Below are 21914 nucleotides of genomic sequence, written 5' to 3'. Positions count from 1 at the left end.
TGTGAGGCACCACGGGTTGTGTTCTGATTTGGGCAGGGGCATGCATGTTTAGCTCAGGCACAGGATTTTTGGTTGCAGGACCCAGGGAAGGCTCGAGCTGCTTGGCTTTGCTTTGTAGTGTATTTGCTCTCAGTGGTTTCAGTGGTTGTTCAGGGCATGCATGAGTCCTGCACAAGCTTGCGGGATAGGTTGAGTGCATGTCATGCTGCAGCAATCTTCTGGGAGGAATTAGGCGCCAAGCACGCGCAGTACATTATGAGTCTTTACCCTTTTTTGGACATGGCTGCTTATTAGCCTGTAGGACGCAGGCATGACAAGATTGGCGACATGCTGCATGTGCGCCCTGAAGTGTCGCTTTTTCTGCCTTAAACATGAGTTTTGCTAGGCTGCTAGGGGCTCTCAAGAGTGCCGATAACTTGATGATCAAATTCTAGGCATCACAGGAAACATTCCTCAGCTGCTTGTGAACTCTATGCGGCGTACTTTCAAGATGTACACTATGATAGGCCGCTGCATCATTCTTTGCTGTGCCCATTGCAGCCTCTTGGTCTCAGGTGCCAAAACAGACCTGCCTCAGGGTACATTACTACCAATGGGTTCATTCAGCAGCGTCGTGAGGGCATGATGCTCACGTCAAGACAGTGTGTGGGTTTGTTTTGTGGTTTGGCCAGGTTTGCGGTGCGGTTGGTCTTTGCATCGTAACAGCTGCAGCCTTGGCCATGAATTCGTTTATTTGACGGAGGCCGTGTATTGGGTAGGGTTGCAGTATCTTGGAAATTGGCGGTGGGGTCCAGATGGTTTTGATGTCGTCAGTTCAACTTTCATCATCAAGTAGTCATGCATGCCAGTGAGAGCTTGTGAATGGGGTCAACGTTGATGTCAACATCAACAGCACAGGTGCTGGTGTGGACAAAGCTTGGCATGATATGTAACACTGAAAGACAGCTTCCTTAAGAAGTATTATGTCCTGATCAACAATCTCCCGAGTCACTCAGCGCTCAGCGATACGTATCCTGTATATATCCATTTGTCACAGTGATGTTGTTTGCCGTTTGTGTCCTGCTTGTCTGCATGTGTCTGATCTGTAACAGGATTGCGTCAGTATAGGCTCTCCTCTAATTCATTAATATATCCCAGTCACGGTGACTTTTGCTATGGCCACGTGGCACTGGCCTTCTTGCACTTCCCACGATCACGTGATTCTTTCACCAACTGAAGCAGAGCCCTCCTCATCACAACTATTCGGGGGTCTCTGCTTATGCATGGCATCAAGTGATCATGCATGGTGCTCACCGTCAATGCCCTCTCTCAAGAAGAAGTGGAAGGCAGCAGGAAGGTCCAGTCGGACTAGAATGCTGCCTAATCAGGTCTCGACAGGCTTGAACCTTGAACAAGGTCACTCGCGCTCAAGTATTGACCGAGCTTCAAGGGAAGGCTTCAAGGTGTAAAACGAATGCGTGCAACTTAGTCTACGTACGTGGTGGCCAGGATGATAAGCTGATCAAGCAAACGACCTGGAATCATGGCATCTGCAAACAGGGCAGGATTTTATGTGTCCTGGGAGCAGGTCAATGCTTTCTTTGCCATGGCTGAGGAGGCACTTAAGGCTAAAACAGCGGCAAATGAGGTGAGTAGGCGTTGCAGCTTTGCGATCATATTTTGAGGTGAAGGAATTACGCGGGACTTACCTTTTTGCTGTGGGGCAGGCTTTGAGAGAGGACGCCGATAATCTTCGGGAGGAGCTCCAAGATAAACGGACATCTTACATCAAGGTGATTATTTCTTGAAGCCTAAAAATCGTTTACTGTGCTGGGGGCTAAATGGTGGTGGGGCAGCTCTTGCTTACTAGATATCTATGTGGATTCTTTGCACTGTGTTCGTATATTGCACTTGTGGAAATTCATGGCAGGTGATGAATACCTGAAATCAAAATTGAATGTTCATTTCGCTCCCCCAAAGTAGCACATCCGTCCCAATCGCTTGTAGAAGACCTCTTTTGGGACATCCATCGTCTTAAGATATACTTCGTTTCTCGGATGCACAGGTGCTCAGGAAGGAACAGGCTCTGTCAGAAGACTCTGCGTTTCTGAAGGAGCAGATGGAGAAGCTCCTGAAGGTGCGGGCCCTGCTTGACATGCACATAATCCTATTCCTATGTATCCTATTCTGCAAGGTAGTGGGAGCTGTGCAAAAGACAAGTCCATGCTTGACAGATCTCTGTGTTGCCCACTTCAGGAGCGTCTTGGCTTCCAGGAGAGGATTGCTGCCCTCGAAAGGTGGGTCTTGACCTCTTGCCCGTAGCTTTGCGCTCACAAAACACACTCCTGCTTTCAGGAGTGGTAGCGACTCTCGTGAAACTGTGCAGCTGAGCTGGCTACACCTTCTGCAGGGAGAACAGGTTTCTGCTACAGGAGAGGGAGATCATGGGGCAGCAGCTGGAATGTTCGCGCTCTCTACCTGCCAAAACAACTGCCTTACCAAGACAGCTGCCTTACTTCGCCTTGAATGCTTTCTCTGAAATGAGTATCATGCCTGACTCCGCGCTTGTCTGCCCGCACCCACTGGTTGAAAGGCAAACAAGCGGAGGGGTGCTCAAGACGTCCACTCCCCCTGATTTCACCACCGGTAGGTGATGGAATGCACTGGCCGGGCCTGAGGCTCCATCGGAGGACCGTTCCTCTCAGAGGACGAATGTTCACAATGGCGTGCGATCATGTATTTGTGGTCCTTACCGCTGCCATTTAGTCATGTTCCAGTCATGCAAAAGTTCTTCTTGAAGGCTGATCCTGTCTGGATCACCGTCTATCGTCAGTGGATGAGCCCAAGGCAGAGCTGAAGGGGAGCAAGCGATTATAAATGTCTGCGCGTCTGAGTCTCTTGTGAAAATTTCCAGTGGATGAGCGGGAGGCAGAGCCGGAGGCGTTGGCGCGGACGTTGAGGGAGCGGCTGGAGGAGGAGCGCCGGCGCAGCCAGGAGGCCGAGGCCGAGCTAGACCGCCAGCGCGCGGCTGCAGCCGGTCTCGGCGCCGCGCTGTCCCGCGCCGAGGCTGCGCTCGCCGCCAAGAAGGCCTTCTGGGAGGTGCGCAGTTGCCTTGCTCGGCTTTAGCTGGGCTCCTTGCTCGGTCTTGCACACCCGAGAATGCTTGCTGTGGCCGCCCCTCGCCAACGAGGCCTTCTGGGAGGTTCGCTGCCCTCCATGTCAGAGACTGGTCCAAGCGGGACCAGTAAAGCGATTGTCGCCGGGCTGGGAGAAAAAGCAACCCAGAGGTTTATGTGATCAGAGAAATGGAGAAATTGTCGCCTGCACCCACTCTGGTTGAGTCCCTTGCCAAAATGGCGTTGTCGGAAGGAGGACGAGAAATGTGCTCGCTGCCACCTGGTCAGCAAAGAAGCTTATTGCTTGCGCAAGCATGCATCGCAGTGTGGGATTGTTCCTCGACAATCAGGGATATTGAACATTGTTCGAGGTCAGGCTCAGGCTCTTTATGCCGCTTTGTCTAATGCAGCAGTTGTGAGTGCAGAGTCTGCAGGAGACTCAACTCTGCCCGCAGAATCCTGCACAAAGCAGACCGACTCGAAGATGTGTCAGTCTTGTCAAGCCACCAGCCTTCAGCGGGGCAGAGGTGCACAAGCTGCCGTTGTAAGACCCACTCTCTTTGCGGGGATAGTTGACACGTACCACAGGATTGGGTGCGAATGCATTTTCACTGAGCGCAGGAGAAGGAGGCGAGCCTGCTGCGCAGCCTGGAGAGCGCAAATCTGGCGGCGCTGACGGCCACGCGGCAGGCGCTGCCGCAGCTGCCGCACCCTCTCGCACTGCGTTCCCTCCTCAACGGCGTCATGAGCGGCGCCACCGCCGTGCGTGAAAACCTCGGCCGGGGCATTCGCGCCGCCGACTCGCCGGTGTGTAGCCCATTTGTATTCACAGATCTCCTGCAAAGGCTCCTGTGACGAGTTTGTAAGGGATGGTGCTGCCTCGTTGAATTCCTTGCAGTCGACTGATGTGCGTGAAATTGCATTTGCTCAATGCGCTGTTGCAATGCGAACAAGGATGGAAGTGGTGACCTGCATGTTTGTTTCTTTTCAACAGATGCTGAGAAGGGTTGTTGCGTGCTGAAATGTGCAGCACAGAACACCTGATACAAGAAGTTGCGGTGACTCAGCCTGACAGGAAGGTATGTGTCATTTTTGCAGGGCGATGGCAGCAGGAGCAGATGTCTGAGTCCGGAGGGCAGCGCTGCCCGGCCGGCCTCAGCGGGCAGCCGGCCTAGCCCGTCAGGCAGGACTCCGGGCAGGCCCCCGACCACCTCTGAGAAGCCTTCCGCGCCTTCGGGTGCAAGTTTCCGGACGCCGGATAAACTCCCCGTCAGCGACAAACCCTCGGCGGCCGCGCCGGGGCCCCAATCCGCAGAAAAGGCGTCCGATGAAAAGCGCGCGTTGGCAGAGCGGCCGGGGAGCGGCAAAAAGGCGGCCGGGGGAAGGGGTTTGACGGTACCAATGCATGCAGACGCGGCATCTTCAGGTGCGCACCGCAGCAGAACATGTGCCGGCACGTGCCATGGGTACAAGGATTTGATGTCTGACCATCAGCAAGCATGTGAAAGAAGGGTGCCGTTGCTGATCAGATTGGGCGTGGCTAGGACCAACCTTCTCTCGCAGGATTTCTGTGCATGTGTTGGGTTGTCTCCATGGATGCACAGTCCTGTAGCATCGGTCAAAGGTTGTGTTGTTCATTTTGGGTGTTCGCATGCAGGGCGGGCTTGTGCAAATAGTGGCAGCACACAACGGGCGCACAGCGGCGATGGTTCGGGGCCGTGGCAGGATCCTCAGCAGCAGTTGCTGGGCGACCCCTCATCCGACAGTTGCATGGTTGCTGATAACTTATCCCCCTTGAAGGGGGATGTGCCGCTGCGGCTGTTGTCTCCTCAGCTTCACTGCTGAGTGGGGTTGCATGAAACGTGGCTCTTGCAAGCGGCAGCTTTGGAAGTCATTGCATACATAAAATGATGTGGAGGGTGTGAGAGAGTCTGAGAGGAATGGAGAGGTCGTGCAAAAGTAACGATATATGCATCAGATGCGATTTTTCCCAATGCATGGAATGGAATATGTGTTTCTTGTGTTGACTGGTCTAGGACTCGAGAGGCAATTCGGCTCATTTTGAAGCATTTGGACAGGGCCCTAGAATGCATGGCTTCCATTACCTGCAGCCAAGATTTACCTGACAACTGACATTGGAAAATGTATCATACAGGAAAAGGGCGAGTTCAATGTCTGTACAATAATCTAGATCTAGAGGTTGACAAATGCCTGCTGCCTTCTTGAAGTTGCCAGGCCAGATGCACTGGCTGGGATTGTTCATGAGTTGAGGTGGTTTTCATTGGTTTTCATTGATTTCAAGCATGCTCTTGGAGCTTACGAATGCTTCTGATTTTTAGGATGGCAGGTTGTACCAATCCCCGATCGGGCAATTGGCTTTTTTGTGTGTCAGGCTTTCTCGACGAATATAATGACTTACAGATACGAGTAATGTCCGGCATTCATGCTGCGAGAGCACACTGCCCATAGCTGCTTGATTGCATGTGGCGTCATCATCATTAACGTGCTAATCATCACGGGCATTCCAAGAAAAAAAGGGCGCAAAGCGGAAGTCTCACCTTCTATAGGTACACCACTCTCCAGTACCAGCCAGTCAATAATCACGGCAATCTGTCAACAACCTCTCATGCCGTACATGTGAGCAATACACATTCAAGGCAAGGTTGATGCAGTTGCAACACAAGAAGAAACAATCAACGAGCGCACTCAAAAGCAGAGTACGGTTGCAGAGGGTCAAGCACACCTTTGTCAAGTGGTACCCGCATGCACTCCTATATGCAACACTTCCATCTGCAGCCAAGCAATTTGCATCAGGCGCTATTTCGATACAATGGATCCACTGGCCAAGGTCATTGTAAGATACCCTGTTTCTGGGAGAACCAACTTCAATTTCAAACTGGGCAGATGCCAAGGGACGATCCCATCTGAAACGTAGCAAAATCGTGGGTGTATTAAGTCTACAGGGCATGGGTAGAGGCACCAGACATGAAATGCCTTCAAACAAGACAGGTGCCTGAAGAAGGGGTCACAGGATCCTGCTCCCAATTCACCTTGCCACCAGACCCCAATGGATGAATGCTGCAGATCCGCAGCGAAAGAAACAGCTGCACCACTGATCTTGTGCAAAGGGTGGCTGTTGCAGACCAAATGATCAGCGCCCAATATGCCCGCCAGAACAATTGGGCACAACAGAAAATGCTGGACAAATGCTGAATGGTCTTTATATTCCTGCTTGTGACTTGCTAAGCTATAGATGGCACCAAAATATTGACAGCCACTGATTGCAGTATGACAAAAAGCTCCTGTGTTATCGTTGATAAAAATCCGCAGGCCCCACGGGACTGCAGATCTGATAGGAACAGCTTTGCAAATTGGAGCTCTCAATGAGCAATTCAGGCTGCATCCCAGAGATAATTACAAAGGTTGTCAAGACCCAACACCCAGCACAGGATTTTAGAATCGAACTAGCACTCGCATATCTCAGGAATAAAACGTGGGCAGTCCATCTGCGGCGCCTCTAGTAAGTGCAGGTGTCATGACAATCGCAAAAACAAATCTTGCGCATTAGCAGATCGACTTGCTCCCAGACTGCTATGGATCTAGGTACACCTTTCAATCAAAGATATCTCGCGGCAAATCTGTCAGGAGTTATCTGCCTCCTGACTTGCTGTATGAACACTAGGTGCTGCAATTGCTGTATAAACACTACTATGCAGCCATCTCTGCCAAGGTTGTGTGATTCCTCCCAAGTCAAAAGAGCTGCAAGCTCTGCTGCACAAGCTATGCTGATCTCCAGGCACTTGAAGAGACGTTGCTCAGTCAGGGTGCTCATTCGCTCTCTCAAGGTCCAACTGTGCACTCCGCACGTTCATCCACAAGGCAAAGGAACTTGTCCTGTCTTCTGCTCCATCCAAAGGGGCAATCTGCCCCTTGCAAGGGGACACAACAAAGACGGGCTAGCAGCACTCCTTGCCCACAAGATCATCTTGATTGGGTGCCGATCGGCCGCCAGAGGGACACTCTGCAAAGCAGACTGCTGTCTTCTGTTGAAGCCGATACCTCTTGCACCTGTGACATGCAGGGCTGCTTACTGCTGCCTGCACTCACCTGTTAGAACTTTCCGATGCAGGTTGTCAGCAAGCCAGTCACCGGTCCTGCCGTTGGGCCCTCCTGCTGTGCTGGCAAGCAGCTGCTCAGAAGCGGGAGCGCTTGGCATTGTTACCTGCAGGCACAGTATCACTTAAATACTTTTGAGAGAAAAGACACTTGAGCACGAGGGGCAAAGCACGTCAGACGCATGCATGGATGTATGCAATTTCCCACCCAAGATCAAGCCACAGGCAGACCTCTGAGGCCTTATGGAAGGGACTTTCACCCTCCCAATACCTGCTGCATATCTAGCTTGACATACTGAGGCACATATACACTTGTTTTCTGTGCAAGACGATGAAAAAAAAATAAACAGATGTGATACATCATCTGGACAATTAGGGAGGATGCAGGAGCACACCTCCAGTCTGTGCTCCATAGACTCCGCCGTATCCATACTGCACAGCATCGAAATCCATGTAAGACAGCAAAATCATCGTTGTCAGCAGTGATCCAGCAGCGTTCCCCAGGATGGTGAACACCATTTGTCAAAACTGGGAAAGACCTCCAGAAGATTGCTAAACGATGCCCCAGCAAAGCTGCCATGGGAATGCCAAAGAGCGCATATGACCTCAGTCCTATCGATCATGGGTCATGCATCCCTTGGGATGTCAATGAATACAAAAGCATTCATCACCGGTCACATGCGCTCATAAAATGGAAGTGTTCAATACTATCTGTGCTTGGTCTCAGTCTGCTGTTATCTTCAGGCATCGCTGCTCAGGAGTTTATTTGATGATAATTAAGCATCATCGACCAAGCAACCCACACTGCTCATGACGTCCATTAAGCCAAAATACTTGCATTATGTAAGGGGAGGAATAGCAAGAAGATCGAGCCAACAAGCAACAAGGAAGGAGAGTCAGGGAGTCACTTGTGCTGCAGTGGCGGCGTCGTAACCAGAGGCATCCCTCTTCTGGCCAACCGCGCCATAGTCGGCCTGAGCCGGCTGCTGCCCATAGTTGGCTTGCTGTCCGTAGCCGGCCTGTGCGCCGTAGCCGCCGCCTGTAGCCTGCTCGGTTCCATAGCCCGCAGCCTGCTGCCCGTAGCCGCCGCCCTGCGCCCCGTACGCGGCCGATCCATAGCCTCCGCTTGCATCATACCCCTTCACAGGGAAGAAAATCATTGTCAGAAAATTCCTGATGCAACAACAGACGCACAGCATGACTTCTATTATATATGACCTTGAGCCATTGTGTGCCCAGGAAAAAGAGTCCCTAAACCCCAATGATAAGTTCATGTGCCCTGTGCCTAACGGGACATCGCACGTGCCTTACCCTGATAGCACATATGGGCCTTCCGGGACTCACATATTCTCTTCTGCAAGGAAATGCATCAGGAAGTTATCGGTATTTGGGCAGTTGAAGAAGTGGTGTACCTGGCTGCCATAGCCGGCAGATGCGCCGGTCGCAGCGGTAGCGCCGTAGCCAGAGTAGGCCGCGCTGGCCGCTGCGGCGTCCTGCCCGTAGCCAGTGCTTGTGGTGGTGCCGTAGCCGCTCGTGTAGTTTCCGTAATTGCTCGCGTCGGCCGCACCCTGCCCGTACCCGCTGGCGTCCGCCGTCTGACCGTAGCCCTGGTACCTGCGCACAACAGAACCGGGAAATTCATCTCGCAGAACGTTGCCACTTCTGAATATTTTGTGGCCGGCCACTCCACTGCTGCGCACTCAGCTCCAGAACAATCTTGGAGTCGGTTAGGCATGGAGCCCTAAGAGCCCAAAATACACTGGAGCTCAGGTCGCAGTGTGATTGAAGATGACATTTCAGTGATTGTATTCAGGAAGAGGGACATGCGGTGCTCATCGAGTGACTCACCCTGCGTATGCTGCTGCGGTAGCTGGGTCCTGCTTGTCTGCTCCATAAGCAGCGTAACCTGACTGGTCGCCGTAACTGGTCTGCGCTCCGTAGGCGGCCTGTCCATAGCCTGTTGCATCCATACCAGCAGGTCAAAGAAGAGCATTCATCTGTCCTCTAATTCCTCTGCCATCACCCAAAACTGCCCATCACTTCTGCCTGCCAAGACGGCTCAGCATGCCAACAGAGTGCTGAGTATAGTATCTCAGCACTACATGCTGTAAAATATCTAAATGGCAGAGTGGATACCTTGGCTGGCTTGTGCAGCATAAGCGGCAGCGGCTGCGCCCTGACTGGCGTCCCCGTAGCCTGCCGCAGCCTGCCCCGTAACATCCCCGTAACCGGCCTGCGGCCCGTAAGTGGCCGCCGCGGATGCGTCGGCCCCGTAGCCGCCGGCGGCTGTCGCCGCGCCGGCCGTGTCCATGCCGGCCTGGAAGCCCGCGGCGTTCCCTGCTCCCATGCGTCCCCCTCCTCGGCCGCCCTGCATCGATATTCCCCTCAGATACACATCAAATTTTCATTCTTCCATGACGTGCTCTAAGTACTCCAGATCCTACAATTGCAGGTTTCGGCTTTCTGCAAAAGCTCTCAGGGGGTCAGCATGATGCTGCAACACGCGATGGTGATTGAGGGTCACACAAAATGCTCAGGAGCTTCATTTCAATTTACTGCAATGCTTTGAACGGCGACGATCAGCTGGTCAGTCATGGTCAGTCAAGTGCTCTGAGCGCCTGAAAAAGCAAGAGTGCCAAACGCAATCTGCCCTTTAAAGCGCTTAGAGCACAAAACAACACCCAAGGATCATTGCCAATCATTGCACTCCACACACAAGATTGTGCCATGCAAAACTGGGCCCCACCTTGAGGACGGGTGGCTGGCGCTTGTATGCAGTGCTGGTGGATCCCGGGGAGCGGATGCGTGCAGCCGCCCGCCGCGCCTCATCCTCTGCTCGCTTGCGCGCCTCTGCCTCCACCGCGGCCTTGGCTTGCGCCTGTGCATGGCACCGTAATTGCCTCACACTACGGCACTGACAACCTGCTAGATGCAAATCATCTCGGCCAGCCAGAAAAGTTCCTCCAATTCATAATTCTCTCCTGAATTCAGACGACTTCAAAAGACCCACTGGTCACACAGACTCCCTGAACCTTCCATGCAAAGCCTGTAGCATCACCAGTACCATGTATACAGCGATGAGCTGCACATCGTACCAACTGCGCGGAAAGGTGGCTGGCCACCTTCACGAGCTATGCACACCACCGTTGCAGCATCACTGCCTAGGTGGGACAGGACCACCAGAATGACCAGATACCAAGTGCCAAAGAAGGGTCAGTCAGGAGGCACCTGGGTGGCTGCGCGCTGGAACTGCTCGGCCTGCTGCTGGGCCTGCTGGGCGGCTTGCTGGGCAGCGCGCAGCTGCGCCTGCAGCGTGGCCTGCTGAGCCTGCATCTGCCGCTGCACCTGCGCCTGCACCTGCCGCTGCATCTGGATCTGCTGCATCTGCACAGCCACACATAAGCCGCTCGTCAGGTTTGAGAAACTCACGAAATGCACATCTGGCTCTATACAGTGGTAATATAAAACTTTGGCCCCGGCTGGCGGGGAGCGATAAAATTGCTGAGCATCGTGCCCACAGTTGATTAGGTCTTGCCTAGATCTGACGAGTCCAACAAGGGGTAGCATGGTGGCAGCCTCTATATGCAGGACGTACCTTGCCTTCTGGCAGGAGAAGCGTTTTATAACAACAAAAAATACAGCAACAGTAAAACTTGGGCTGCGTGGGAGCTGCTTTGTGTTGTGCGCTCACACAAGGTCACTGGCAGTGAACAGGATAAGCTGCAACGGCTCAGACCTCGCTTGTCCCAGCGGGTGAACAGGCAAATGGTGTCACAGACAAAGGATTTTGGGACAGGCGCCACCTGTGCCATTTGAAGCTGCTGCTGCACAAATGGCTCTGGACCGCCCATGCCCATTGGGGGGCCACCAGCAAAGTCATTGCCCATGCCAAAGCCCGGTCCTCCCGGCCCGCGACCTGTGCGGCAATGACACAGGCACTTGGATCATGTTCCTCAAGCGCCAACGGTGACACTTTTGTCTGCCAAGGAAATCACCCTAAAATTGGACAAAATTTTTGGAAGAAGGCGGCTAGCACAGTGCCGTTGAAAGCCGTTGCGTCAACGAGACTTTGCAACAGGACTTTGCGCGTCTAACTTCCAGGACATCATGCCTGCTTCAAGACCACACCTTCGGCATCCCAACCTATGCAAAAGTCATCCATTACGCCCTAATATTTGTCAATGTTGCCTCACCTCCACGCATGCCCGGGCCACCCACAGGGCCCCCAAAGCCGCCCGGTCCAACGCCGAGTGGCGGCCCGCCACGGCCGCCCATCGGGCCGCCGAACCCGCCGCCCGGCCGGCCGCCAAACCCGCCGCCCGGCCGGCCGCCGCCGCCGCCACGATTGAACCCCCCGCCGCCGCCGCCACCGTTGAACGGCCGGCCGCCACCGCCGGCCCCCCGGCGGTCTACCCCGCGCCGGTCGGCTTGGCCGGGTTGGCAAAGGACACCAGCAGCTTGCCCAGCGTCTTGTGCTCCGGATTGGCGCAGAAGAACCTATACGCACTGCACGACAACATAGGGACTTTTCAGTGCAATGCAGCCCTCCAGCAAAGCAAGCCAAGTAACCAGAGTGTTCTCTTCGTAGGTTGTATGGGCCTAGGCATGAAGAGTGGAAAGGCTGCCTGCCATGCCCAGGAAAAACGAGCACGTTTGCAGCACATGTATGCCCCACTACAGGCGCCTGAAGGACAATTGGAGCTGTAAAACAAGGGGCAGATACTCACGCATCGGCGTAGGCGCTGCGTTTGTACTCCACAAAGGCAAAGCCGCGCGACTGCTGAGTCATTTGATTGACGGGGATGTTGATGTCTGAGATGCCGCCGAACTCCTCAAAGATTGAGCGCAGCTCCCTCACGTCCTTGTACTTCTGTATCCCAGCAAGAATGCATGTAAATACTTGGCCTCTTAATTTCATTATACGCCTCCACAGCATGATTGACAAGGCATTGGTGCAAGTGCAATTTGATTCACTTGCTCAAAGCGAGCCAACAACACGTGTACGATACCCTAGGGCATCCAGAAGGGTGATAGCGTAGCACCTGGACTTTTGACACAGACAGCGGCTCCAATAGTCCTATGGTGCGGCGTGAAAGCAGTGACATGTAAGGTGGCTCTAACAGGGGGGCAAGGTGTTGCACCTGGGGAAGGTTGGAGACAAAGAGGGTGCGTGAGAACTGGCTCTGCACGCTCTTGATGGCGGCGAATTCGGAGCGCAGCAGTTTGACCTGCTCGACGCGGCCGCCGGCCTCGCGCTCGGCGCGGCGACTGGTATCGGGCCGCATGGAAGCTTCCACGTCGTCCAGCGCGCGCTTGGCCTTCAAAGCCATGTACGGCACCGCAAACTCCACTATACCGTAGTTCTGCACATTCACACGAGAGGATGTTGCAGACAGGGTGCATTCAATTTTTGGGTGCATGAAATTTGAGGTACGGGCTGGATGCTCTCTCCGAACCGGCACTACTTTTTACGTGCTTCTACAGCTATTTGCAGAGGTGGACACCTCATTTCAATTGACTACTAGATGCGTCTGAAGAAATGCAAGAAGGATCCAGCACATGCAGACATCGTCCAATGGACGGCATCCAAGCTGCAGAGAAATGGAGCTGACAATCAACAGAAGATTGCGCTGTCCCTCCAAGCTGTTGAGGTCACAAGTCAGACCATTCAGACCATAGCAGACTGGAGCCGCAGTGCAGCCATCTGTAATCTTGCCGCACTACCAGTCTAAGTACGGCAACATAGTGCCGAGAGAGTAGCACCTTGGACTCTCCCTGGGCGTTGTAGGCGATGAAGGCTCGCTCCACCTGCCCATGCTGCCCCAGGTCCTTCTCCAGCCGGTCCACGTCCTGCCACTCCTCCGTCAGGTTGCCAATGAACAGCGTCACCTGCGCAGCAGCATGTGCACCAATTCCTCAGAAACAACGTGATGCTTGACTAGCCAGATCCCAAGAACCTGACTCTATCATGGCCATCATGTGATGTCACCACCTGTCCTGAGATTTACATGCATAGATCCTTCCTGCAGCATCAACCGACTTGTTCCATGATATGCCGGCGATGGATTTGCCTCGACGCAACAGACCGGGCCTTTCTGTCATTACCTGCAGATTTGAGGTGTCAGGACACCACCGGCTTGACATATCATGGCTCAAATTGCGCGACACGCCAGAGCTCTCTAATGACGCCTCGCCGTCTTATATCCATCTAGACCGCAATACAGACTGAGGAAATCTATTGGAAATAGCAACCTGCTCGCGGTGGGCGATGAACTGCAGCGTCTGGCCAGCCAGCTCCAGCTTGGGCTCCACAGCATTCAGCTTCCGCACAGCCGCCTCCGCCAGCGACTCTATAGACTGCCCGCCGCTGCCGCCGAAGCCGTTTCCCCGGCTGCGCTTGCGCGAAGACCGGCCCTTTTCTTCGTCCCCCTCCTTCTTCTCTTCTTCACCCTCCGGCTCCTTTGCAGCCTCCTGCATGTCAGAGACCCATTCAGTTCCTTGGCACACTCAGTGTGGCAGCCCCCCCACACTGGGCCGGACACTCTACATCACACCTTTCACCACAAGACCCAAAAAATGTGATCATTTTCCCAAAACCCAGTGTGGCAGCTGTGATACTGATGGTCCCCACGGAAAGAGCCGGCATACACTTTTGTGACCACACCCTTCCTCCAGACTGCGTGAATGGTCACCACAGTGCCATACAGGGTGTCAAGAAATCATACAGGCACTCCTAAGATTCCTACTGTGGGGGTAGTGGCTACAGTACATGCTGGGGGCAGCACCTCTGCAGCAGGCTCGGATTTGGCCAGCCATGGCGGCGGCTGGGGCGTCAGGCGCACGTAGGCAAAGCGCTTGGTGTCGGATCCGCCTGGTGAGTCGAAGGCAATGCTGTGCACGCTGAGGCCCTGCGCCTCCAACAGAGTGCGAAGAGAATCCTCATTGATGTCCGGCACGCTCTTGCCTGGCACATTCACCACCTGCAATAGTGCGACGCATCAAAGATCACTGCTGGTCTCTGCAGGTTTCCGCACCAAATATCAAGGGCAACACAGGCAATTCCATCGGCCCATAGGTCGTCTTCACACAAATCACATGCGGACACATCTGGGGAGACTGGAGGTACGAGAAACTGATCATGGGTCAAAATATACATGAGCAAACTTGGCATAAGGCAACGTGTGGGCCCACCTTGATGAGAGGGGAGGGCAGCATGCGTGGGGGAATTTCCCCAAAGAGTTCCCACTCCTGAGGCGGCGAAGGCTCGCTCTGCCTCTTTGCCTGCAAGTCATAGCCGCGTTGATTCTTTGAGCGGACATGATTGCAGTGATCCTGCATGCGATGAATAGAACCAAGCTCACCTTCTGGGGTGTCCTGAATTCTTTCTGAGCGTCCCCATTCTGCGTGGCAGCCTCCTTGTGCTGCTCCTGATCTGCATCCTTGCCTGTCTCCTCCGTGCAATTGGCATCAGCTTCAACTTGCTCAGCCTCCTCCTGGGATGCCCCTGCAAGCTCAGCCTGGTCGCCAGCACCGTCTTCTGGATAGTCAATTTCCTCCCCTTCACCATCCCCATTCATCTCCTCGTCCTGGGACTGCATACACATAGGTGGGAGTCACTTCAAAAGCAATACACATTTTCAATCAATGCCAAAGATAAGTACCAAGAAGGCGTCAAGAGAGAAGGGGAAATGATCGATAAGCACCTCAACGCCAAAATCAGCGTCGGCTTCTTGACCTAGGTCCCACTGGTCTCCGCTGCCATCCTCGCCTTGATGCTCCTCAAGCTGGTCCTCGTCCTGTGGCTCAAGGTCATCCGCATCGTCCGGATGCTGCTCTAGCAGTTCCGCTGCATTGTCCTTCTCCGCCATTTCCTATCCTCGCCGATTCCTCTTGTCGGCGGTCTGTAAACATCAATCACAAGACCCTCTCAGACGATATGGTTGTGATTATGACCACCCGTTGTGAGACATGCCCGGTTTCCACTTGACATTAATGCATGTGCACCTGCGACGAGCAGGCTACATCTGAAGACTCAAGCCCGAACAAAGTCGAGCAGCCAACCATGCAGATCTTGCATTCAACCAGTCAGCTTTCCTGCCTAGACGTAGGCATCGTTCATGGAGTGCCTCTCTTTCATTAATGGCAGCCATGTACTGCATTGAAGGTTGATAATAATGAGGCGTTTCAACTGCCTTCATTGCGACTGATTTTCACCTGGATCAGGTCCACAACCCCCGGCGAGACACCTAGATGTTTATGTGACGTCTGACACCGCCAGCGTTCTGAGTTCACAGTCACGAGATCGCTGGCTATGCAAATCAGGACAAGCTGACTTGGTATCTAAGCATTGACCGAATTGTTTGGGGCAGGCTTGGGCCCACCACACAGGGCAGACCATAACAGCGTGTTCTCGATTGGGCAGTTCGGGCAGCCCGTGGCCCGTGAGGCCCTGGTCCCACATTGACATTTGAGCGTTTCTGAGCAGGTTTACGCACTCACCTGCAGTTGCAGCACATGCAAGTCTGATTCGGATAGGAGTTTGGATAGGTATTCAGAAGCGACTGATTGCAAACACAAGGAATGGGGCTTCATATGTGCAGTGAAAAGGAGTAGCCATCCGACCCCTGAGCGACCTGATTTGAATCAATGCGTGCTATATACAAGAAAGATACACTTGAAAATGGTGCTAGGATCATCTGTGGCGATCGTTCTCCGCGCGAGAGGAGGCTCGAGTTTTCTCATACAATCGTGAGCTTACACCTTTCTTGCCACACACTTCTGGAGTAATATGCAGACTTCACATGCAGGCATGAGAGCAATGGTCTCGACTGTACCACCACTACGTCCCTTTCAAATTTACTCACTTGTCACAGGCGAGGGATCGATGCCAGGGAGGCAGGAGACTGCTCTCGTGAAGTGGCAGGGGTGCTCACGAGATTTGCAGATGCTGGAGGAAAGGGAGACACTGACAGGTCAGCCTCAATGGCCCTGACACCAGTCCCGAGCATCACTGGTCACCACTGTATGATGCCTGATTCTTGGTCTTGATGTTGCACTCCATGCTCTACAGAGCCAAGAATTGTGCTAATCCTCCTCTAAGACTGCCGAGAACCCTCTGTCATTTGCCTATGGGGAGATGCATGCCCTGCAACTAATGCTCTGACGTTGCCATCGGAAGTGGTTGTACTTTTAAATTCTCTGGCCTTTACTTTGCAGGACGGGGAACAATCCTCCCCCCTTCGCATTTGGCGAGATGACGGTGGCGAGTGGCAGGCACAGAGTGGTCTACCGGCTGGTGGGCGGGGTGTATCTGATGCTGGTAGCAGCGCCGCAGACCAACGTGCTCTGGCTTCTTGAGCTCGTCTCTGCCTGCGTCCGCATCCTCATCGCTGTTTCGCGCGGCGTTGAAGTTACACCCGACAAGCTTGCACGGCGCTACCCAGAGGTAGCTCCCTGCCCCTCCCTCAAGTGCCATTGCATTTATTAGATTGTAGCACTGGTTCTGAGGCAGAGAGGCACCGAGCATGCGTTCTCGTGGTTGTCAAATGATCCCATGCATCTGAATGAGTAGAAGCCTGGGATTGCTTGACAAGACGAGTATGCATGTCTTCTGCAATTCTCCTGTCAAAATGTTCACATGCTGATCGCTCCTTGCCTGTGCAGCTGTACCTGGCGCTGTCTGGAGTCCTGACCAGCGGCGGCAGCGAGGTGCTGTCTGCCTTGGCAGCTGCAGAGGCCGACCTTGCCTCCATTGGCCCCGATGCAGCCAAGAGCAAGGTATGGGCAATTCTAAGACTGCGCACCTGCAAAATTCTTAATACACAGCATTGCCATATTACTCCAACCGAATCACACAATCTCCTCAGCAGCACTTCTTGAGCTATATGCTTTTGCAGCCGGTGCCCATTTGTGTGTCCAAGGCCTGAAGGGTGCTTCCTGGGCTTCCGGGCTCAGGGGTGCCGAACCCTGTGTTGACATGATGGGTGAGTGGTTCTGGTAGAAGAACTGGAAGTGCCTAAGTTGGCTCCGGGCTCTGTAACGCGCCTGATGTGGCTGTGGGGCGCAGGCGGGTGTCATGGGCCGTCTGGGCCTCAGCGCATCGTCGAGCCGCGTGAAGGGCAGCGGCCCGTCCGCCAGCTCGGGCTCTGCAACACCCAAGGCAGAACCTGTTGCAAGCACATCTGGCATCTCTAAAAGGCGTGTGTTGCACTCTATCTATGAATCTCACTTTTCGGCCATCCTCTGCGGCCAAACACAACCTTGTGTGCTCATGTCATGTTTGAATGAACTGCTCCTTGTGTTCTGCGCAATACTAAATTTGCAGTGAGCATGTGGCACTGTAGCTGCTGTCTTCCTGCTGCTCTGAATGATGCTGACGAGGACGGAAATGCTGTGCAATAGTCAGAAAGAATAATACTGTCATCATAATTACTACGACACGCTTTTCCAACCTTCCCAGGCTGGGTGCGTTCTAGCAGCACTTCTATAGATCAACTGTAGTGAAGAAGTATTCTGTAATATTTCTGTGAAGCAGACTGACGAGGTTTTGTTTCATGCACAGGACACTGACAGATGAGGTGGAGGACTTGTCCAAGGTCTCCTTCGCTTTCCCTCCAGACGCGCTGCAGACATCACCAGACAAGGCGCGGGCGGCGGCCGGGTCACCGGCTGGGAGGTCGCCAGAACAGGCTGCAGTAAGGTCATCCCCTGCTGCAGCGGCTGGGCACCCCTTTGCAGCCTCCGCCGCCGCGGCCGACCGCTCTGTTCTGGCCGGCACTGGCCTTGAAGACCTGTTTGACCCCAGCCCAACAGGTGAAACAAGTGCCCCGTTGTTATTGTACTCATAACATGCTTTTCAGTCCTGAGGACCAGGTACGTCAAGCAATACCTGAACAAATGCTTTCCACTCTTCTCGGTTCTTGCATTTTCTCCACCAGCCATACTCATGACCAATGGCATCTAGATCTTCTCGAACGTGGTCATTCCAACTCTTCAAGGGCCCCGTTACCTGATTTAGTATCCCCAATCATCAGCTGTTTGCTGCATGATCAGCAAATTTTTTTAATGTGGAGTAGGAGAACTCATAACTATGTGGATGTGAATGTGAAATGAAGTCAGTTGCGTAAGAACTGGAGGTTGCTGTGCGCAGATGTGGGCCCTGCTGGCGTCGACCCATCGGATCCCTTTGGAGACGCAGGCTTGGCCTTTAAGGAGGGGGATACGGGTGAGCTACTCTTTGTCTCCACCCTTCGGTGTAAGATCATCATTTTCATGTGAGAGGGTTGAGGTGAGGAAGGCTCACATAATGCTTGCTGCTGATCAAGGAGGCTGAGCTCAGAGAGTCCAAAGGTTAGAGGAGGAATATGACTCTTACTTGGTGGTTGCCAGATGCTGCGGCAGACAACCCCTGGGCCGACTTTGACACCCCCCAGTCGGAGGCATTCCCTCCAGAGACCCCCCTGTTTGGGCACCCGCTCTCCGCCGCCCAGCAGCCCTTCGGGACGGCCACTCCAGGCGTGCACCCTTGTGTTGACTGACCTATCAACGCGAGCCTTCACGCAGTATAATCTCTTAATATATTCCTTACGGGGCATCTGTCAGCTCTTCGCTGAGTGAAGCAAAACCACTCGGCGCAACAACATGCATGCACGGCATGGCATGGCAGAGAAGCAATTCCTGAAGGGCACACATACCTGCAGCTGCTTTGGTGGCCCACATTGCCTGCTGTGTAGCATTTGGCACAGTGCATGCACATGCCCGTCAGGTATTGTCATCCTTACGTTATCTGTAGCTGAACCTGTTTGTGTTGCAATGAAGCAGGGCACGACCCCTGGGCGACGCTCAGGGGAGGTAAATCGCCGGTCAAACCGGCCGCCAGCGCCGCGGCGGCTTTTGCGCAGCCGCCGCCGTGGACCAACTTTGAGGGCGCGGCCGCCGCTGCCATGGCCGCTGACGGCCCTGCCACTGCTGCCCTTGCAGCTGCGGAGACCACAAAAGGTGCACACAGTTGACTCATAATTTCCCAAAAAGTTGGGGATTTAAATTTTGCAGGACATATGAAGTTCTGTGAGGAAGACAGAACCCAGCTGACATGGTGCACGTAATCGTGCACCCTGCAGCCCCAAGATTATTCAGCTTAGGCCCCTGCGTGTGCTAACTAGGAGAGGCCTCCGATTTTCTAAAACTGACAGCAGCGAGGAGCGTTTGCATCTTTATATGGAAGTCCAGATAGCCTGAACAAAGCAGACAGCTACTGCCTTCCATCTGTATCACCACCTCAAGCAGCTGCAGTCGCTGAGAGGAAGTTATTCATATCTGTGTGGCTCTGCCATCGCCAGTGCATCGATGACTTGTTCCATTGCTGGTGCACAAGTGTCAAGCAGCAACTGGTTGTATGGTGTGCAGATCCGCCAAGGGAGGTGACTCAGGAAGACCTGGAGAGCATCGACAGGGGCTGGGCTGTGGAGCTGGTGGAGCGCTGGCGAGGGTCCTTCGTGGGTGGCAAACTTGTCAGGGCAGGTGACTCTCCTTTGCTGGCACCTGCTGCCTGCCTGTGCACAATTGACTTGATTGCCCTTCTTGACCATGCACTCTGTAGCTTGGCCTGATTGATATTCAATGTTCCAGAGACTCGTCTGTGCTTCTCCTTCTGTCCGGTGTCATGCAAGATGCCCAAGAAGAGACATGACACCAGGCAGTGGTGTAAGAATTGGCGAGCCTCTAGGTCTCTGTGCCAGTCAATGCAGCTTAAAGGGCTCTCTCGAATTATGTTCTTATTCAGGGGTGAATGCTGAAACAAGAACAAAATTGGAGAGAGATTTTGCGGGCTGGCAATGCAGGCGCAGTTGGGGAGGTGTGGAGCTACCAGCAGCTGGCGCACTTGCGCGCGCAGGTGTTCTTCAAGTGCCACCTGTTCAGGAAGTCTGCCATGGACCAGCGACTAATCCGGTCAGCGCTGACATCAGCAAAATTCCTGCACGCATCAGCAACGGGGGACTACGGCACCTACACTGGCTCTTTTGAGCGCATCCCTTCCAACAGCCAGGTCAGCCCTTTTCCTGCTTAGACTGTTTATCTGGCCGCAGTTTTGGCAGACCTTGGGGCATCTGTGACTTTGCCTTTAATGCAAAGAAAGGTGAGCGTGGGACCCCCTGGGTATCCAGGGGGTATCTTTCTTCAATGCCAATAAATGCTGACTTGAGAAGGATACCCGTGACGGGGTGTTTGCTGGATCCTTCTACCATGTGACATGTTTATGCCCTTGGCATTTGCAGAAGCACCTGCAGATCACCCGCTCATATTTCGAGTATATTGATGCCTCTGGACACAGAGAGCCAGATGAAGCCTAAATGTGTAACATGACATAAAGCACAGGAATGCAAGAACTGGCTAAGCTTATGGGCTAATTATGAATTTGAATTCTCGGTCTCAGGTGCCATTCTTGACATATCGGCTACCGGCATTGGCATGCGCGCCGCCACTGTTACTACGCCTGACAGCACAGCATGGAGCCAAGGGCACGCTGCTGTGCGTCGAGATTGTGGCCTCCCCAAACCTGCCCGGCCAGCTATCCGCCGTCAAGCTGGCCCTCAACGTTCCCTCTGTCCTTGGTGCCCCCTCCAAGGTATGCTGCCCTCCCTTGACTTTGGGACTCCAGAATCTCCCACAATAAATGTCCCTTCACACCTTCTTTGCAAGGGGATGCGGCTTCTTGCATGCAGCATGCAACGTGGCATGTGGGCTTGATGAGGAAATTTCGGTAGATGTCTGAAGTAAATCTACAAGAGTGCCAAAAAGGAGAGCAAAGAGTCTGTGACCGTTGCTTTTACTTCAAGAGAAATGCAGGGAGGGAGTTCGCAACCAATTTTCTGCTCATTATCATGTAGGACGGTCGCGTGGAGCAACATGTACATGCAGGTCGTTTCTATTGCGCCAAAATCAAAATAATCCTGTTGGTGCGCAGGCAAAGCCGAGGGGTGCGTGGGTGCCGGACAAGAAGCAGTTCAGGTGGGAGCTGAGCGACATGTCTCCAGGGGCGAGCCTGGTCGCGCGCGTGGCATTTCCTCCGGTGTCAGAACACGCCGACATTGCCCAGGGCGGCAAGGCATGCATCCTTCAAGCTTTCAATGTCGCTACCACGGGAGTCTCTGCATTGCCTGACTGGGAATTGGAAGGAAGTTTGAGCTCCTATGTTTCCACATAGCTCGGTACTGCCTTGAAATTGTGCAACAATGCATTGCCGACTTTCGGCTTGCTCAGCACACAAGCATGTCTGCTGTAGCAGTGTCTGCAGGGTGCAGCAGTTTATTCAGAGGTGCAAATCATGTCTTGATGTGGGTTCTATCACAAGAGAGAGGTGCAAAACTTACATGGCAGTGCAAGGGGCGAGTTAAGGGCTGCGTGGCGGTGTATGTGCAACGTTAGTGACATACAAGACACCTCCGCTGCCACAATGGTGTGGATGTAAATGCAAATCGAGTGCAAATTTGTGATGCAGGCAGTGGTGACCTTCAGTGGACCAGAGGAGGAGAGCCTGTCAGGCATAGCGCTGGAAAGCGGATCAGACTTGGATCGGCTCACAGACTCCTTCAGCATCCTGCATGGCCAGGCCACAGCCACCTTCGAGTAGATAGATCACCTAAAAAGGGGTGTGAGCGGGGTGCAATCACCGCGAAGAGCACTGTCTGTCATTGAACTTCTCAGC

At 53.6% G+C, this 21914-nt stretch overlaps 3 protein-coding genes across 3 annotated transcripts; 2 read left to right on the top strand and 1 right to left on the bottom strand.

Annotated features, from left to right (window-relative positions):
* Positions 1-1421: 1421 nt before the first annotated feature.
* COCSUDRAFT_66847 (hypothetical protein) lies at positions 1422-4940 on the top strand (the record flags this gene model as incomplete). The annotated part of the gene is made up of 9 exons (XM_005645852.1): positions 1422-1627; positions 1707-1772; positions 2045-2116; positions 2236-2276; positions 2390-2442; positions 2894-3078; positions 3717-3902; positions 4194-4521; positions 4753-4940. Exons 1-9 carry the CDS (start codon positions 1523-1525, stop codon positions 4938-4940), a joined length of 1224 nt encoding a protein of 407 aa, XP_005645909.1. The 5' UTR covers positions 1422-1522.
* Positions 4941-6494: 1554 nt separating this feature from the next.
* COCSUDRAFT_48078 (hypothetical protein) lies at positions 6495-15078 on the bottom strand (the record flags this gene model as incomplete). The annotated part of the gene is made up of 18 exons (XM_005645851.1): positions 6495-7317; positions 7606-7642; positions 8119-8349; positions 8623-8824; positions 9059-9167; positions 9347-9578; positions 9957-10088; positions 10439-10594; positions 11404-11619; positions 11662-11716; positions 11938-12080; positions 12352-12573; positions 12974-13099; positions 13463-13681; positions 13996-14190; positions 14402-14491; positions 14572-14802; positions 14914-15078. The coding sequence occupies 18 exons, from the start codon at positions 15076-15078 to the stop codon at positions 7289-7291; spliced, it is 2790 nt and encodes a 929-aa protein (XP_005645908.1). The 3' UTR covers positions 6495-7288.
* A 1385-nt stretch (positions 15079-16463) lies between these two features.
* On the top strand, positions 16464-21839 carry COCSUDRAFT_56582 (hypothetical protein; the record flags this gene model as incomplete). The annotated part of the gene is made up of 12 exons (XM_005645850.1): positions 16464-16655; positions 16874-16987; positions 17277-17338; positions 17772-18022; positions 18360-18434; positions 18599-18736; positions 19031-19207; positions 19616-19729; positions 20050-20255; positions 20643-20834; positions 21174-21338; positions 21708-21839. 12 exons carry the CDS (start codon positions 16464-16466, stop codon positions 21837-21839), a joined length of 1818 nt encoding a protein of 605 aa, XP_005645907.1.
* Positions 21840-21914: the final 75 nt, after the last annotated feature.

The sequence above is a fragment of the Coccomyxa subellipsoidea genome, assembly GCF_000258705.1.
Source record: "Coccomyxa subellipsoidea C-169, whole genome shotgun sequence".
Classification (NCBI taxonomy): Eukaryota; Viridiplantae; Chlorophyta; class Trebouxiophyceae; family Coccomyxaceae; genus Coccomyxa; species Coccomyxa subellipsoidea.
This window is presented reverse-complemented; position numbering and strand designations above follow the sequence as displayed.